The sequence below is a fragment of the Sciurus vulgaris genome (assembly GCF_902686455.1).
Source record: "Sciurus vulgaris genome assembly, chromosome: X".
NCBI classification, from domain to species: Eukaryota; Metazoa; Chordata; class Mammalia; order Rodentia; family Sciuridae; genus Sciurus; species Sciurus vulgaris.
The window spans coordinates 49,537,044-49,555,970 of NC_136471.1; the positions used below are offsets into that span (position 1 = coordinate 49,537,044).

General features: G+C 38.6%; 1 protein-coding gene across 6 annotated transcripts in view; it reads left to right on the forward strand.

The window, feature by feature from the left end:
- Positions 1-18,927, forward strand: part of NOX1 (NADPH oxidase 1) — a 33,680-nt gene that overhangs the window by 4,030 nt on the left and 10,723 nt on the right. For 2 of the 6 annotated variants that reach the window (XM_079124066.1, XM_079124065.1), the window contains exons 1-12: positions 2,045-2,179; positions 5,854-5,949; positions 10,721-10,831; positions 11,075-11,159; positions 11,469-11,617; positions 11,721-11,902; positions 11,987-12,119; positions 14,849-14,941; positions 15,843-16,078; positions 16,291-16,453; positions 16,882-17,028; positions 17,221-17,345. In XM_079124066.1, coding sequence (XP_078980192.1) covers positions 2,135-2,179; positions 5,854-5,949; positions 10,721-10,831; positions 11,075-11,159; positions 11,469-11,617; positions 11,721-11,902; positions 11,987-12,119; positions 14,849-14,941; positions 15,843-16,078; positions 16,291-16,453; positions 16,882-17,028; positions 17,221-17,345 — 1,565 coding nt within the window. In that variant the 5' untranslated portion in view covers positions 2,045-2,134. Of the gene's footprint in view, positions 1-2,044; positions 2,180-5,853; positions 5,950-10,720; positions 10,853-11,074; positions 11,160-11,468; positions 11,618-11,720; positions 11,903-11,986; positions 12,120-14,848; positions 14,942-15,842; positions 16,079-16,290; positions 16,454-16,881; positions 17,029-17,220; positions 17,346-18,927 lie in introns of those variants that run through there. The other 4 variants (XR_013761145.1, XM_079124067.1, XM_079124068.1 and 1 more) reach the window with 4 other exon arrangements.

Consider the following 18,927-nt stretch of genomic DNA (forward strand, 5'->3'; position numbering starts at 1 on the left):
CAACTCAGTGAGACCCTGTCTCTAAATAAAATACAAAATAGGGCTGGGGATGTTGCTCAGTGGTTGGAGTGCCCCTGAGTTCAATCCTCAGTACCTGCCCCCACAAAAAAACTAGACCAATAGAAATAAAGGCCATGAACTAGAAAAGGCACTTATTAAAAGAGAAAACTCAAATGACCAGTGGTTGTATTGAAAGATGCCCATTAGTTATCAGGGAAATGCAAATTAAAATAATTATAAAATAGTGTTTACACTTGCTATAAAACTAATAAGTTCTTGGGCTGGAGTTGTGACTCAGTGGTAGAGTGCTTGCCTAGCACCTGTGAGGCACTAGGCTCGATCCTCAGCACCATATAAAAATTAATAAATAAGATAAAGGTATAGTGTCCATCTACAACTAAAAACAATTTAAAAAATAAAGAAAACTAATAAGATTTGGAGAATACCAAGTGTTGGTTAACATGTGCAGAAAGTACAACTCATCCAAAACTCACTGGAGTGTTCATTTATGTTAACACTTTGGAACAGACTTTGGCAATATGTACTACAGTTGAACATGTGCAAATCTCAGGACCCAAGAATTCCACTCCTGGGTATATACCTTAGACAAACACATAAGTGTCATTCCATTAAAATTATTCCATCATCCTACCCATCAATAGTAGAATGAATAAATTAATTAAGGTATATTCATGCAATGACACTTTAAATTGCAATGTAAACAAACTGCTACTACATGTACCAACATGTATGAATCTCAAAAAAGCAATGTTGAAAGAAACAAATCACAAACATACATACATTCAGTTGGTTTCCATTTCCAAAAAGTTCAAAAGAGGAAAAACTAAATATTGTTTAGAGATGTATTTAAAGTTAGTAAAACTATAAACAAAAGCAAGGGAATAATTAACCCAAAGTTTAGGTTTCTTCTGATGGGAGAGGAGGAGGAGAAAAAGAGGGACAGACTGCAATCTTTTCTTTTTCTCTTTCCTTTCCTTTTCTTTCCTCTTCTTTTCCTTTCCTTCCCTCTCCTTTTCCTTTTCTTTCTTTCACCGGGGATTGAACCCAGGTGCACTTAACCACTGAGCAAATTCCCAGCCTTTTTAATTATTTTTTTGAGACAGTGTCTCGCTAAGTCGATTAGGGCCTTGCTAAGTTACTGAGGCTGACTTTGGACTCTTGATCTTCCTGCCTCAGCCTCCCGAATAGCTGGGATAACAGGCATGTGCCACCACACCTGGCTCACACTGGGATCTTTAAAACACTGGAAAACCTGGTGGGGAGAACATAGATAGTCATTCCTTAAAATTATTCTTTAAGATACATATATATATGCTTTATATAATTTCAATGTATATTTCACCATTTTATAAAAGGAAAAAAATAGTGCCCTGAGCTGAACATACAACTCTATCTAATCCATCACACTAGAAGACAATTATCTCCCTTATTCTGAGTGTTCTGCCTCTGTTTTGAACTAAAGCATGTATTTATACTGTTAATTTTTCTCTTACTCTGTTTGTCCTTTCAGCCAGTGAAGTTTTCCTCAGAGCTATTGTCATATCCATCAATCATGGATCATCCTCCATAGAAACTGTTATACTAAAATTTCTGAGCTATTCAGGCCGAGGTTCAAGTGACAGCTGGCAAATAGGACAATTCTTCCAAAAGCCCAACTCAAAGCAGCTTCTTTGAAACACATACTTCCCTCTCTGCTTCTCCTTAGGTAATCTGAGTATAATCTCAGCCTATTTATTTTTCTTGTTAGAAACTATAACAAAGCTCTTATCAAGGAAAGTAATGCTTCACATTAGGTCATGTTGATAAGATGATGAGCAAGAATATTTTCACCCAAGAAGATTGCTATTTCCTGAAGGTGTAAAATCCCTAACAGGGAAAACCCCCCGGTGGTTATTCTATGTAGGGTTGGTCTACCTAAACTGATAACATAGTTCCGTCCAAAGGAGGAAGGCAGAATATACTTAGTCATTTCTGGGTAGGTGTGCACTGTTCACATCTTAAAGATTCAAAAGACTCAGAACTGGACAGAAGTCCCAACCCTGAAGAACCTCTTCCAAATTCAGATTGCTGAATCTGCTTTGTGCCTAGACAGGCTCCAAACCACTTCTTGACAATGGGAAACTGGGTGGTTAACCACTGGTTTGCAGTTTTGTTTCTGGTAAGTGATGTTTCACTTCCTATTAGTTAGGAATGTTAACACAGGAGACATCATGTTTGTTAATATTTGTAAAATTATTAAAAAGTAAAAAAGTTGGTGGCAATCATTGGGCTCATCAAGGCCAATTAACATTTAGAAACTTGAATTCTAGGTCAGAAGAGAGAACAGGGACAGAAAAATATATATGCAATTGTTCATGTTGCCATACTTGGGATTTCAATTTGTTTTCATTCTCTGACTTATTTTCTTCACCATCCCACTTCTAACTGTTGCCATGGAGCATTTAGTTTCTCCCCTTTTTATATTGCTGTCATTGAGATTTCATAAAATAATTAAATGTTTCAGATGGATGTGATCTTAGAGACCATCTTGACCCAGCAGTACCCACTAGAAATATATTATGACCCACCCATGTAATTGCTAAATTTTCTAGTAACTAGACTAAAGGTAAATGAGATGAAAAAAAGTTTTTGGTACCAGGGATTAAACCCAGGTATGCTTTACCACTGAGCCACATCCCCAGCCATTTTTATTTTTTCTTCTGAGACAGGGTCTCACTAAGTTTCTTGGGGCCTTGCTAAGTTGCTGAGACTGGTTTTGAAATTGCAATCCTCCTGCCTCAGCCTCCAGAGTCACTGGGATTACAGTTGTGTGCCACCACACCTGGCCAGGTGAAATAAATTTTAACCCAATTTATAAAAATATCCTTTCAGATGTAATCAATGTTGGAAATATTAAGATAATTTATATACTTTAATTTTTTCTGTCTTTGAGATTCTATGTGTATTTTACACCAACAGCACATCTCAGTTAGAGCTATAGCCACATTTCAAATGCTTAGCAATCACATATGGGTAGGGGCTACAGCATTGCATAGTGGAGATATAAACCAACTCCTTAATTTTTACAAAGAAAAGTAATCCAAATGCCACACAGTGAATTGACTGGTGAGTCCTCACTCAAACACAGCTCCCTGATGTTTAGGACACCTACAAATTCCATCTTCATCATCATACCTACATGATCCTTTCTTACACACACACACACACACACACACACCTTTCCCCACTTCATTCTTCTATTTCTGAGCCACGCCTAAGCCCCTAGGGTTCCAGGTCCTTCCTCACTTTCCCAGGACTTCATTCGTTGTTCTTCTGGGAGTCTTCTTTTCTCTTGCTTTTCTTTTGGGGCCCATAGGACTGTCCAGGTGCTCCTGGGGAAAAGTGTAGCATTCCCCTGCAGCATTGTTTGTTTTGCATTTAATAAAAGGCGAAGAGCTGTCAGGTTGTTCCATCACTTATATTTTTCACACTAAATATGTTATGTTTAGTTCCTTTTTCACGATAGCAGAAAGAGCACTTGTTTAAGAGAAAGAGAACCTGGCCAATAATTTCACTTATGCTACTGAGTGACCTTGCTCAAATTATTTATTCTCTAGACTTTGGGTGGGTTGGTGGGGGAGCAGGGGATTAATGCAGTAAGTGAATTAGCTACAAATATAAAGTTGTTATTTGCTCTAAAATCCCCTCTTCTCTATCCCTCTCAATTTTGCTCTGGGAATTCATCACATGTGGTGATGACTCACATTTAATGCTTTAACTCTGAATTTCCATCCCCCCACCAACCATGCTGGCAGTTTCAGACTTCTTGCTGTTTCTGATATATACTCCTATGCACTATTATTTTAAATAAAGAATAAATCACTCAAAAATATTTTTACTCCTCCTTCTTCCAAGTCTTTTATTTCATTGCTTTTTTCCATTCATAGTGGGAAAAATGATAGCCAAGGTGGGAAATGAAATTCCTTATTCCTACATACCACTGTATTTTATCATTTACTTTGCCTACAACTACCTCTGATGCAGAGTTCTTTGTTCCTGAGTCCCTCTCAGAATATGAAATAGTTCTGCTCCCTCTAAATGAGCTTCTCTTCTCTGTTATTCAAATTTTTGAAGTATCTGTGGATTTCAACTCTCTTTTTCTATTGGAGTTGAAGAGACTCTAGGAGATACTCAACTCTGGAAAAGTATCCTGAAAAAAGGAGGCAGGAAGAAAATGATTGGCAAAGTCAGTTCTGTAAGGATGTAACTATGTAACTGTGTAACAAGCTCTTACTAAGCACAAAGCATTGCATTGATCACTTTGAGTGCATTATTTCATCTAAGACTAACATAATTACTGTGAGATAGTTTGTTATTAGACTCCTTTTTTTTTTTTTTTGGTACCAGAGATTAAACCCAGGGGTGCTTAACCACTGATCCACATCTTAATCACCCTTTTTAAATTTTTTATTTTGGAACGGGGTCTCACTAAGTTGCTTAGGGCCTCAGTATTACTGAGGCTGGCTTTGAACTTGTGATCCTCCTGCCTCAGCCTCCTGAGCTGTTGGGCATGAGCTTCACCATGCCCAACCCTATTATCCTTGTTTTTATGGGTGAAGAAATTGATGTTCAGAGAGCTTTAATCACAGAGCTTAAATCATAGAGCTAGTAAGTGGTGGTGCTAGAAATTGGAGTTTGATTCCATTCTCACACTTGGAATCACTATGCTTTGCTGCTAGAGGTCTTCAAGTGGTCCAGATCTAGTGAATCTGAAATAACTATGTCCTAGGCTAAAGGGCTTTTAATCGTCGGATGAAATGGTTCTTATCCAACTTGATGCCAAGAATATATTCTAGAGGTATCCCAGTACCATAAAGACCTGTTGAATTACAGACTAGCACCTGCAAACTTGGGCTAGAGCTCAACTAGCTGGTCTCTAAGGCAATGAGCACTGGGTTCCAAATTGCCTTCTTAGCCAATATGGTCAGAGCTTTGGACAGGCAAAAGCAGTCTTAAGGGCTAAAATGAGTAGAAGTAACAATAGGTTAATTTAAAAAAAGACAATCTAAAAACAGGAAAATATATGTCAGGGTGTAATTAAAGAGGCAGGGCCAGCTGGGAATGGTTTAGTGCACTTCAGATGGGTATTGTTATAGATGCTAAATTTACTCTTTGTTTCTTCAGAAATTCACTTATTCACTTATTGCCATCTTTTAGGTGCAATAGTTTGAAAGCTCTAGTCCAAGAATTGGCAAGTGTTTCAGTACATATCTAGATACTATATATTTTAGGCTTTGTGAGCCATGTGGTCTCTGTCCCAGCTACTCAACTTTGCCATCCTATCACAAAAACAGCCATAAACATTACAGAAATGAGTAGGTGTGGTTTAGTTCCAATACCACTTTGTTTATGGTCACTGAAATTTGAATTTCATATAATTTTCATGTCATGAAATATTATTCTTCTTTTGCTATTTTTAACTGTTTAAAACTGTGAAAACACTCAGTGGTAGAGCATTTGCCTGGCATGCATGTGAACCTGGGTTCAATCCTCAGCAGTGCAAAAAATTTTTAAAAAATAAAAACAAAAAATTTGAGCTTGCAGGTTGTACAAAACAGGTAACAAATCAGATATTTGGTCCACGGACCTTAGATTGCTGACCCTGTCATTAGCATCTAATGCATGCCTTGAAGTGTTAGCTTACTCTGAAAGTAGATTAGATACTGGCAGGATTGTACACATTTAAAACAAAAACAAACACAAAATAATCAGAATTGTGACACTGCTTCCTATTCCTTATCTACTCCTTTCCAAATTCCACTGTTTTCCTTGCTTGTTTTATTCTTCCTCTAGGTTGGCTGGTTGGGGCTAAATGTTTTTCTGTTTGTACATGCCTTCCTGAAATATGAGATGGGAGAAAAGTACTACTACACAAGAGAAATTCTTGGGGTGAGTATCACAGTTGTGATGTGATAAATCACTATTATTTTTAGATGGGGGTTTTACTAACCCAGGGATCTTGAACTTGCAATCCTCCTGCCTCAGCCTGAGTAGCGGGAATTATAGGCATGTGCCACTACACTTGGAATATGTAGAGAGAGATATACATATACATGGTATATGATTCTGGCTCCTTTGTAACCCAATGCTCTGATTTCCTCTAGGGCTAGGATTGCCAGAAAAAATACAGGATGCCCACTTAAGTTTGAATTTCAGAAAAACAAGGAATCATTTTTTACATAAGTGTGTTACAAATATCATATGGAATATGGGTATACAAAAATATTTATTTTTATATCTGAAATTCAAATTTAGCTGGGCAGCCTATAATTTTATATTTATTTATTTGTTTGTTTGTTTGTTTGTTTATGCCTGGGATTGAACCCAGGAGTGATTAATTCCTGAGCCACCTCCCCAGTCCTTTTTTATATTCTATTTAGAGACAGGGTCTTGTTGAGTTGCTTAGGACCTCAGTAAGTTGCTGAGGCTGCCTTTGATCTTGTGATCCTCCTGCCTCAGCATCCTGGGCTGCTGGGATTACAGGCATGCACTACCACTCCTGGACTATAATTTTATTAGTAAATATAACAACCGTCTTTAAGGACACACTCCCTAGGCTGCATAAAGAAAACATACTATTAGGCAGTGTTTTTCAAATGTGCATGCCTGTAATCCCAGAGGCTCAGGAGGCTGAGACAGGAGGATTGCAAGTTCAAAGTTAGCCTCAGCAAAAGCAAGGTGCTAAGCAAATCAGTGAGACCCAGTCTCTAAATACAAAATAGGGCTGGGAATGTGGCTTAGTGGTCAAGTGCCCCTGAGTTCAATCCCTAGTACCCCAAATTAAAACAAACAAACTGATTTCCAGAAACTCAGGTGCTCCTATATGGTGTGAGAGAAGTCTAACTGGGCAGTGTTACTGCCTCTGCCTTTACTTCAGTCAGAGCAAACTTTACCTGTCTTACAAACTCCTGTTTATCATTTTAAGAAAGAGTTTGGGAAAAAAGAAAGGAGGGAAAGAGAGAGAGAGAGGAAGATAATCAGAAAACTACTCCTGGGTACTAACGTCTTCTTTCTATAAAACAAGAGGGATGTGGGGCCTGGGAGATGTGTAGTGTTGCAGAACCCTACGCTTGCAGAAAGGTGGGCCAGGTTAATGTACCAAATGGAGAAGTCTGGGAAAGTAGCATATTAAGTGTGGAAGAGGGGGTGGGTTGGGCACACTGTGTAGAGGTAGTATGGAGGTGAGGCTGGTTTTTTCCCAAGTTAATGCACCTCCATACCTGGTTAGAACAGCAAATTTGATTGCCATCTCTAGTCTATTATGCAGTAACAGGTTAGGGATTTGTTTAAATCACTTTTATCCTGATAGTGCTTATTTTCCAATAGCTACCCACAAAGGCCCACTCAATGTACATATTTAAAGACAGCTTGTCCTTTAAAAAATCCTTTTCTTTTCATAATCAAAGGATCCATGTTGAGATCACAATGAATTTGAATGTTCTGTTCATGGTTTATTTCACCCTGCTGATCCCTGTTTAGAAACTAAAACTTCAAAGGAAATGTTAATTCATTTTAAAAATAGCTTTTTATTAACAGAATGATACAATAAATGTGACTAGTTATTAAGAGCTTGATTACTTCATGACGAAAAGTCAGCAGCATAAAAATGAATCATACTGATATCCTGTGGACAAATCATTTTGAAAGTCTTTTTTTAAAAAATAAATTAATTATAGATAATATTACTTTCAATGAGACCAAGCCACATAGACGTATACAAGTGAAATGTGAAAATTCCCCTCTAATCCCTCTCCCCATTAATGGTTGCATAAAGAAAACCGCCATTAATAGTTTGGTGTGTATATAGATATGCTGACATACACTCACAAATGCATCACATTGATTTTGTTTTTGTTTTTGTTTTTGAGGTAGGTACTAATGTTTTTAATTTCCATACAGTGAAATTTGCTTTTTTGTTGTGCTATGAGGTTTTCTTCTTCTTTTTTTTTTAGAGACAGAGTCTTGCTAAGTTGCTTAGGGCCTCACTAAATTGCTGAGACTGGCTTTGAATTTGCAATCCTCCTGCCTCAGCCTCCCAGCCTGCGGGGATTACAGGCATGTGCCACCACCCCTGGACATGCTATGAGTTTTGATAAACAAAGATAGGATACTTATACTTTTTTAAAATAAAAAAAAAAAAGGCTCATATGGTAGATCTTAACTCAAAATGCTTCCCATGCTTAATGTATCTCAGGTATCTTTCCATGTGAGATCCTAACCAGTGGTGTGCTGGAACCAACTCATACTAATTTGCAATATCCAGTTGTGTGAATCTCTTCCCAACTCTGCATGCAGTGATGTTCAGTGATATCAAGTTGGTGTCTTGAAATCTACTGTAGTGGGAGTAGTTACATCATCAAAATAGGCAAATGCTGGAAATTGGGAATCTCCCCCCACCAAAAAAAAAAAAAAAACCTGGTTGTTAAAATATTTACTGCCACTATACCACCACATATAGCTCTCAGCCTTTGAAGAGAGTAACAGTACATCACATTGATTTAATCATTCCATCGGGTATTTCTTAAATTCATGCTCACCTTGGGAGAACACAGAGAGCAATTTGATTCACTATGAAGCAGAGAAAATAAGTAGCAGAGGAAAGAGTTTAAATTCATTGTCGATGAGCCATTAATGATAGCAGAATTTCAATTATAACATCAGTGAGAGTTGATATAGAGAAATGAATATACAATGGGATATTTCAATGTGCTGCAATGGAGAAAAAAAAGATTTTATCTAAAAAGAATTCATCCCATATAGATAGCTGCCCCAGAATATGGAGCTGTGAAATTATAGTCCTACATTTTCAATTCACTTGCCAATTTTAGCTTTAAGAAACCTCTGTGACTCAAATAAGCAAGCTGTGGGAACCAATGTGGAAATGCAGGATGTCTGAGATGAGCAGAGAAAATTTACTCTGAAATGGAACAGGCTGTCTCTACCTAAAACAGTCAGAGTGTGACTCAGCAGAGGGAGAAAACAGAGGTCATGTGGAAGAGCCAGAAATGGAAAACAGTAGGGCAGCTCTTGTTCATTGCACTGCCTACATTGTAAACCATTATGGACCCTAGGCAAATCTCAACCTCACTTATCAAAGTGATATTACATTGTCCTGGATTTAGGTTGTATGGAAAAATAGTTTTGTACTTTAAAGATTATTAGGAAATGACTGAGAAATTTTTAACTATGACCTTTAGTTGTCTTTCTAGCGAATCTTTGACAGGCACACATGTAAGACTGGCAGTCAACTGATGTGCAACAAAAATTGCCTGGCTGCTGCCACCACCCCCACCACTACTACAAGATTGTCACACTCCATAGGCTACAGTCTCAAGTACATGACACAGACTCAGAAACCAGTGGCACAGAGTTGAGTAGTCAAGTTTAGCTGCCATGAAGTTGAGCATATTCTGTCCAGTCTATACCTAATCAGGCTTGTTGTTGAGCTTCTGTAAAGCATTCACTTCTTGTCTCCTTTTCTAGAAGCTTCTACGGCTCTACCAGGTTGTTCTTGATTTATGACACCTGGCCATCTTAGGAATTCAGCTTGAAATTCTGCTCTTGGAAGTTCTCCCTTCCCAGAGTTGGGTTTGTAGCTCAGTGGTAGAGTGCTTGCCTAGTATATACTCGGTTCTGGGTTTAATCCCCGGCACTGTCCCTACCCCCCCAAAAAAAGTTCTCCCTTCTTAAATCTCTACCTAAGTTTGAGAATTTTACTCCAAGGAGTTTGCTAGTCTTGCTCAAGCTTGAATCAATTGTTAAAGACATCTTAAATATAAGTGGTTAGATTTCTAAAAAAAATTTAGTTTTTGTTGGACACAATACCTTTATTTATTTATTTATTTTTATGTGGTGTTGAGGAACAAATCCAGTGCCTCACACGTTCTAGGCAAGTGCTCTACTGCTGAGCCACAACCCAGCAAGTGGTTAAATTTTTAGTTATTGTTATCAATTATATTACATGATTATAATGTAAATATTAAAACATACAGAAAAGAGAATAAAATAGTCACCATCTGTAATTATACCTATAAATATGGGCTTTATTTAAAATGCATATAAAATTATATATAAGCCAGGTATAATGGCATATGCCTATAATCCAAGCAACTTGGGAGGCTGAGGCTGAAGGATCACAAGTTTGAGGCTAGCCTCAGCAACTTAGTGAGGCCCTAAGTAACTTAGTGAGGCCTTAAGCAACTTAATGAGACCCTGACTCAAAATAAAAAACAAAAGAGGTTGGGAATGTAGCTCAGTAGTTAAGCATCCCTGAGTTCATTCCCCAGTACAAAAAAAGTATGTATGATCCTGAAGACTGTCTTATGAATGAAAAATAATAAAATCATAATTAAGTGTATTAAACAGAAGTACTCATTCAAAATATTATATCCATGGGATGTATTTGCTAACATGGAATCATTAAATCCTGTTCTCTTTCATACTAATTCATATATAGTTAAATATTTCTAAACCACTGTCATGGGAATTTCTTAGTTCAGTGATAAGCTCAGCACATTTTCTGACTGGCCTGATGGCCTGAGAAAGAGGGGAAGAAGCTGCACCTTTGTCAATTTGCAGATCTCAGACAAGTGGACTGGGTCATTGCTCACCTGATAGTTAACATGAAGTAGCAGTCTGACTCTCTTCTCCTCTACTCTAGACCGCATTGGCTGTGGCCCGAGCCTCTGCTTTCTGCTTGAATTTTAACAGCATGCTGATCCTGATTCCTGTGTGTCGCAATTTGCTGTCTTTCCTGAGAGGATCCTGCTCAGTGAGTCCCAGCTACTCCTAGGTTAACTTCCACATTAAAGAAAGAGACCCCAATATCCTTGATGTTAGTCTAATACCAAGTCCCTAGGAATGGGAGCTAGTGGTCTCTTTTAGTGACTAAGAAGGTGGGTAAGGATGGGTGGGTATTGATTGGCATGCTATATCTAAGACAAGTTGGCTAGAGGTTAGTGAATTTCATAAGGCTGGATGGTGGCACCTGACCAGAATCACTTTATATTTGTAGTTTTGCAGTCGCACACTGAGAAAGTCATTGGATCACAACCTCACCTTCCATAAGCTGGTGGCATATATGATCTGCATACTCACAGGTAACTCAGGAAACCGTGAAACTGCAAATTCCAGGGTATTCAGGGTCTAGTTTATTTACCCATGCATATAAACATTCAAAAAATATTGAGCACCTGGAACTATTTGTCATGCATTGTTCTAGGCCTAGATTCCTGGAGCTTACATTCTATTCCTTTGGGAAGTGAGTAGGTATAAAAAGATCTTGGATCTCTCTGCATTACTGGGCACCTTCTATGGACTCAGAAATCTACTAGTATTATATGTGAGATTCTCTTATTTTAGTGAGTTGTGCCTGCCACAATGTTCCTGAGACACCTCTTTCCTTTTAGCTATCCACATCATTGCACACCTGTTTAACTTTGAACGCTACAGCAGAAGCCAACATGAGACAACTGTATCTCTTGCCTCTGTTCTCTCCAGCCTACATCATGAGAAAGAGGGGGGCTTTTGGCTAAATCCCATACAGTCCCCAGACATGGTGAGTTGACTCAATGGCAAAGCATCTGGGATCTGGTCATGAGTAGGAAGGTCAAAATATCCTTGTTGGACATCATGTCAGGCTGACATTTCTCCTTTCACAGACAGTCTTGTATGTGACTTTCACCAGTATTGCCGGTCTCTCTGGAGTGATCCTCACCATAGCTTTGATTCTCATGGTAACTTCATCAATGGAGTTTATTCGGAGGAATTATTTTGAGCTCTTCTGGTATACACACCACCTATTTATCATCTATATCATCTGTTTAGGGATTCATGGCATGGGGTAAGGTTTGCAAACCCTCATTCTCAGGTTCTAGCTGTCAACCTTGCATAATTCTTTACCTTAAACTGTCCTTCTTTGTTTCAGTGGAATTGTCCGGGGCCAAACAGAGAAGAGCATAAAAGAGAATCATCCTTATAAGTGTGCACAGTCTTTTGAAAACTGGGGTGATCATGACCCTGACTGCAAGCGACCTCAATTTGAAGGACATCCCCCTGAGGTAAGAACCATATGGACAAGGACAGTCTCTTATTAGGTGCTATTACTATTATTGTTGTTAATATTACTCTTATTATTGTAATTATCATCATTATTAGCTCGGCTCTGTACTGGGTCCTATGAAGGATAGCCACAGGATTCCTACCTTCAAGGAACTTCCCACATCACTGGTAAAATGGCAATTAATAGGGAATACTGAAAAAGAAGGATTAATGGTCATCATATGATGCCCCTGTAAAGGTAATAATGATGGTCCATGTTATTGATAGTTTTTGCCATGTCTCAGTCTTGCAGCATAATATGGATTATCTTTTATATATGGCAATGACCTCTGAAGTAGGTACTTCTTTTGTGTCCATTGGGAATAAAAGAACTAGGATTCCAAATGATTAAATTCAAGCCCAGGCTTTTCAGAGTCTTGACAATTGTACCATCCCAAAACTCAGTTATGAAATCCCAATCGAATTTTCTTGTGGAACTAAGCATTGTTGAAGCATTGTTGAAGTGGGTTTTCTTTAGTATTATGCTTGGAAATTGCTAGATAGTGGAAGACTAAGAAACTGAGTTTTTTTTTTTGGCTACTTTTTTTTTTTCATACTTGGGATTGAACACAGGGTCACTTAACCACTGAGCCACATCCTTAGCACTTTTTTATGTCATTTTAGAGACGGGGTCTTGCTGAGTTGCTTAGGGCCTCACTAAGTTGCTGAGGCTGGTTCTGAGCACACAATCCTCCTGCCTCAGCCTCCTGAGTCACTGGGATTACAGGTGTGTGCCACCACACCCAGCTGAAACTGAATTCTTGATTGAGATGTGTGGAAGAGTGCTTGCCTAACATGTGCAAGGTCCTGAGTTTGATCCCTAGCAGAAGGAAGGAAGGAAGGAAGGAAGGAAGGAAGGAAGGAAGGAAGGAAGGAAGGAAGGAAGGAAGGAAGGAAGGAAGGAAGGAAGGAAGGAAGGAAGCTCGGCTCTGTACTGGGTCCTATGAAGGATAGCCACAGGATTCCTACCTTCAAGGAACTTCCCACATCACTGGTAAAATGGCAATTAATAGGGAATACTGAAAAAGAAGGATTAATGGTCATCATATGATGCCCCTGGGAGAGAGGGAGGGAGGGAGGGAGGGAGGGAGGGAGGGAAGGAAGGAAGGAAGGAAGGAAGGAAGGAAGGAAGGAAGGAAGGAAGGAAGGAAGGAAGGAAGGAAGGGAGGGAGGGGTAAATATTAGGGCCATAGGTGTGCCATGTACTGTGTGTGTACCTTAATTATTTCTTTATCTCCATTTTCTAGAAGTGAAATTCCCAGGTCAAAGAGAAGGAATGCTCCTGAAACTGTTGAGATGTACTTGCCAGATTGCTCTCTGGGAAGATGCTACCAATTCGTACTTCCATTAGCTATATATGTGAACATGCCCATTTCCCTGAATCCTAGTTCTGGGAATTATTGCTCAAAGTTTGAGAGACTAAAATGCTATCTTGTTAATATCCATTTCTCTATTTCTGAGGCCAATACTTTTTCCACATTGTTATTACCTATTTCTTAAGTATATTTTTTTCATGTATTCTGAGTACAGCTGGAGATTTTTTTCTCAAATAACAAATAACATTAAATTGTATAATGTCTACTCTAACACTAGCCAGATCTCTGTTACTTCCCTCCCCAGAGATATCCAAGGAAGTTATTGACCTGCAACAGCATAAGAAACCTCATTCTATATGGCTCCAATATATCATTACTTGAACAATTGTGCAAGAAAGGACATGACTTAGTATTTCTATGAAATACATTTTTAGTAGATTCTGTGCATATTGAAGTAACCTGCTACCTTGGGAAGATCTTGAGGGATAGAAAGTCTGCTTTAAAAAATATATAGACAAGGGGCTGAGGAGATAGCTCAGTCAGTAGAGTGCTTGCCTTGCAAGCACAAGGCCCTGGGTTCGATCCCCAGCACCCAAAAAAAAAAAAAAAAAAAATATATATATATATATAGACGAGATGAAAACAAACTACTAAAAGATGACATGAAAGTAGAAGGGGGATATTAGGGAAGGGGAAGAGGAAGGGTGGGCATGGGTAAGGCAGGATAATAGGGAGGATGGATACAAATTACATAATATGTATTATGAAAATATCACAAAGTAAACCATTATTTTGTATAAGTAATATGTGCTAATAATTATAATTTAAAATGGTTTTTAAAAACCACATTTATGCTAAATGTTTTGAATACCTGAGGAAATAACAAATTAATATCAAGGTTTATATATTGTTACCAAAAATACCATCCAATATTTTCCTGTTTTCGTTTGTTTTAAATCATTTGCTTTTATTTTACATTTACCATTTCTGTGGGTTTTTCAAATTGGACAAGTTTTCTTGGAAGATAGTCTTAGATTTTCAAGATTAAATTTATATATTTAACAATATAAATATATAGACATATAGTACCATGTATTTTCTTTCTATCTTTTGCTTTTGCCTTCTATCAAAAATGTAAATTTTCAAAGAATGGGCTGTTCTATAAGTAAGAGATTAGCAAAAAAAAACTATTGCAGTGTATTCATTTCTACTTCTGTTTTCAGGATTTGGTGAAATTAGTGACTTAATAATGATACACATCAATAACTTGACAAATATTTCCTTGACAAATATTTTGTGTAGCAATGAACTGCTACACAAAAAGTCCTAAATAAGAGATTAATGGGTAATCTCATTCTTTAATCCCTGTACAGTCTTGGAAGTGGATCCTGGCACCAGTTGTTCTATATATCTTCGAAAAGTTCCTCCGATTTTATCGTTCCCAGCAGAAGGTTGTGATCACCAAGGTAAAGAAATAAAAAAAATATGCACATTCATCTTGCTGTGATAGGTGTTCTGTTCTGAGCATAGAACTAAATTGTCATGATGTCACATTGAAAGGAACAAAAAAGAATGTGTGGAGGCAATATATGTTTCTCCCGTGCTGGACAGAATTATGGGAAAGAGGGGAAGTGTGGTTTGGCAAAAACCACCAGGATGGGTCTATGTTAGAGAATGCAAACAGGTGGCCTGGAAAGATCTAGCCAGTGAAGATTGTGTGTGTGTGTGTGTGTGTGTGTGTGTGTGTGTGTGTGTGTGTGTGCATGCGTGCTCCTGAGGATTGAAACCAGGGCCTTGAACATGCTAGGCAAGCATTCTACCACTGAGCTACCCTCCCAACCTCCATTCAGATATATTTTGTTTAGCCTTAAAATGTTTAAAAAGTTAAACTAGAGCTGGAGGTATAGCTCAGAGGTGCATTTCCCTAGCATGTGCAAAGTCTTGGGTTTGATCCTTAGCACTGTAAAAAAGGAAATTTTGAACTGGTTGCTGTTATTTATTTATTTATTTTTTTGCGGTGCTGGGGATTGAACCCAGGGCCTTGTGCTTGCAAGGCAAGCACTCTATCAACTGAGCTATATCCCCAGCCCTGGTTGCTGTTATTTAGAAATCTGGAGGGAGGCTTTCATATTTAAAAAAAGAGGCATTTTTTTACTTCTCCTGAGGAATCAGAAAACCCGGTAACACTGAGTCAGTTTTATAGTGCAAACATTGTCTGGAGCTAAGTAGCTGCCGCCCCCTTTAGAAAAGACTTGTTCTCACAGTTTATCATTGTCACCAGCCCTCCAGCTTTGCTCATTTACTTTAAACGCCTGCCTTTGTCACCATTTGAGTTTGTCTCCTTTGGTCTATGTGCTTCCATCACAGGTTGTCATGCATCCATCCAAAGTTTTGGAATTGCAGATGAAAAAGCGTGGCTTTAGCATGGAAGTGGGACAGTACATCTTTGTTAATTGCCCCTCAATCTCTCTCCTGGAGTGGCATCCCTTTACTCTGACCTCTGCTCCAGAGGAAGATTTCTTCTCCATTCATATCCGAGCAGCAGGGGACTGGACAGAAAATCTCATAAGGGCATTTGACCAACAGAATTCACCCCTTCCCAGGTAGGTCCTTGAAATCAGCAGAGACTCATACCAGGATATAGATACAGAAGAGAGAAAACAATTCCTTGCTTAAGCTCTGGTCTGGTAAGATAAACTGTGATTAAAACAAACAGGCAGAAGTCAGTTATGGGAACTGCTATTTGTGGGAGGATGTTTGAGGTTGGGAGAGGAGGTGAGACTTCACTTGTATATTGTCTTCTCCCTTCTGCTAGGATTGAGGTGGATGGTCCCTATGGCACAGTCAGTGAAGATGTTTTCCAGTATGAAGTGGCTGTGTTGGTTGGGGCAGGAATTGGGGTTACCCCCTTTGCTTCCATCTTGAAATCCATCTGGTTCAAAATGCAGCATTCAGATCACAACCTCAAAACACAAAAGGTACCCTCCAGCATATCACTCTTTATATTGCCTGTGCCTGACAGTTCTAGTGCCTTCATAGGCTAAGGTCTTTACAGTTGATAAGGGAATAAACTGTTTTTAGAGAGTTTATAAGAGTGAGCAATCACTTCTCTCTGCCAAAGAATCTACTTCTACAGTTTCATTAGAAAAGCATGACCTTCTTTTCAATCTGTAGTTTTAAATCACCCTGAACCAAAGATGACCCTGGAGGACTACTTCCATTAGGTAAATTGTCAGAACTTTTGACATTCATGATGCCTAAGATCTTCCACTGTGTACACGATTTGTCAGATCACCCTTAGACTTGATCAACAAATATAGAGTGTGTGCATGTGTATATTCCCATCACAACAGTGTACATTGTAAAGGGCACTTAACGATGCTGTGGTCTCTCTTGCTGATTCCAGATTTATTTCTACTGGATCTGCAGGGAAACTGGTGCCTTTGCCTGGTTCAAGGACCTACTGACTTCCCTGGAACAGGAGATGGAAGAATCAGGCAAAGTGGGTTTTTTAAACTACCGTCTCTTCCTCACTGGATGGAACAGCAAAATTGTGAGTTCAAATAACACATTAATTCCCATGTTAAATGTAAGATGAATGAATGTCAGACAAAAGATATGGCATGCTGATTAGAAATATTCATTCCTTATGATTTCCTACCTGCCCTCACCCTGACACCCAAGCTTAAAAGTGACTGAAGGCAGGTATGAGGACATTGTTTTTCTAACTTATTTCTGTCTTTAGGCTGGTCATGCAGCATTAAACTTTGACAAGGCCACTGACATCCTAACAGGCCTGAAACAGAAAACCTCCTTTGGGAGACCAATGTGGGACAATGAGTTTTCTACAATAGCTACCTCCCACCCCAAGTAAGTGTATTTTCCTCTAGTTGAGTTTGCGGAGTTAGAATTTAGGAAAGGTACTTCAGCATGTTGAACACTCTTGGGAAAAGATCTCTGGGGCAGAAACGGAATATTCTTAGGTTCTTGTTTAAAACTGAGGAAATTTCATCTGGGGTTTTAGCAAAGTAGGAGTTGTGATCTTGTAAGTGATGAGAAGATGTTGCTGCCTCAGCAAGCCTCCATTCAAACAGTGAGGCAAAGAGACTCAGTTCTGATCCATACTACCAAACAAAACAGAGAACTGGAGCACCTTCTCCAGTTCCATGGAGCTTAAACATGTGGGGTTTTTTGGGTGGCATTTCTACAGAAACAGGGGTTTGGAATGTATTATCTACTTTGCTGATCAACTGATTCCAGCCTGTTTGGAGATTTTTGAATCATGTTCGAGCATAAAGGTAAACCCTGGTGCTATGAAAGTAGCCATTCCAATGGGAAGGAGATGATGCTGGTTATGGTAGATAAACTCCCTGAACAAACTGGCTGAAATCAGTTCAACATTATAAACATTATGGTTACTTTCTATAAACTCAGCATTCACTATTACAGAGACTTTAGTCATTGGAAGAGAAATAGGTTTTGGTTTTTGTCCTCAAGGAGCACACATTTGAATAAAAGATGCATACGATCAATTCAAAGTAGAATGATGCATTACATGAAATAGGTGCATGGACACCTGAGGTGGAAAACACATGAGATGATTGGGAAAGACTTTGCAAAGGCAGTGGCAAGAGCCCTTAGTCACGATTTGGATGATCCTGGGTCCTAATGTTGGTTTTGATACTTTCCAGCTCTGGGACCTTGAGGTAGAAAACCCTCTGATTTTCAGATTCCTTATCTGTACATTACATTGCATTACATTAATCCTTACATTAATAAATACCTACTCTACTCACTTGCAGGGTTGTTGTGAGGATTGAGACAATATATGAAAATTGCTCTGTAAATTTTAGAGCAGCAGCATAAAAGCAAATGAGGTTATGCTAATTATCATCTTGTTTGAGTTGAACATAGTTGAAGCTGTGAGAATGCATGAGACTGTAGCACTTGGGGGAAAACCCTTTGGCAAATCCTCAGAGTGTTGAACAGTTTCAATATGATCCGGTAATTCCATTACTCAGTATATACCCAAGAGAAATGAAAACATACACACACAAAAACCTGTATATGAGTCAACATAGCAATATTATTCACAATAACCAAAAAGTGGAAACTACCTGTGTCCATTAACAGATGTACATCCACATAATGGAAATATAACTTAGCTATAGAAAGGGAAGTACTGACACATGCTACATGGATGAACCTTGAAAACCTTATACTGAATGAAAGCAGACACAAAGAGTAACTTATTCCATGATTCTACTTATAGGAAATCTTTAATAGGAGATCTAAATAGAGAAAGTAGATTAGGGCAGGGGGTGTGGTTGTGAAGAAATGGGGATTGACTAGCTAATATGAATGGGGTTTACTTTGGGGATAATGAAAATGTTTTGGAATTAGTGGTGAGAGTTGAGCAACTTTGTGGCTATACTAAAAAGCACTAAATGCA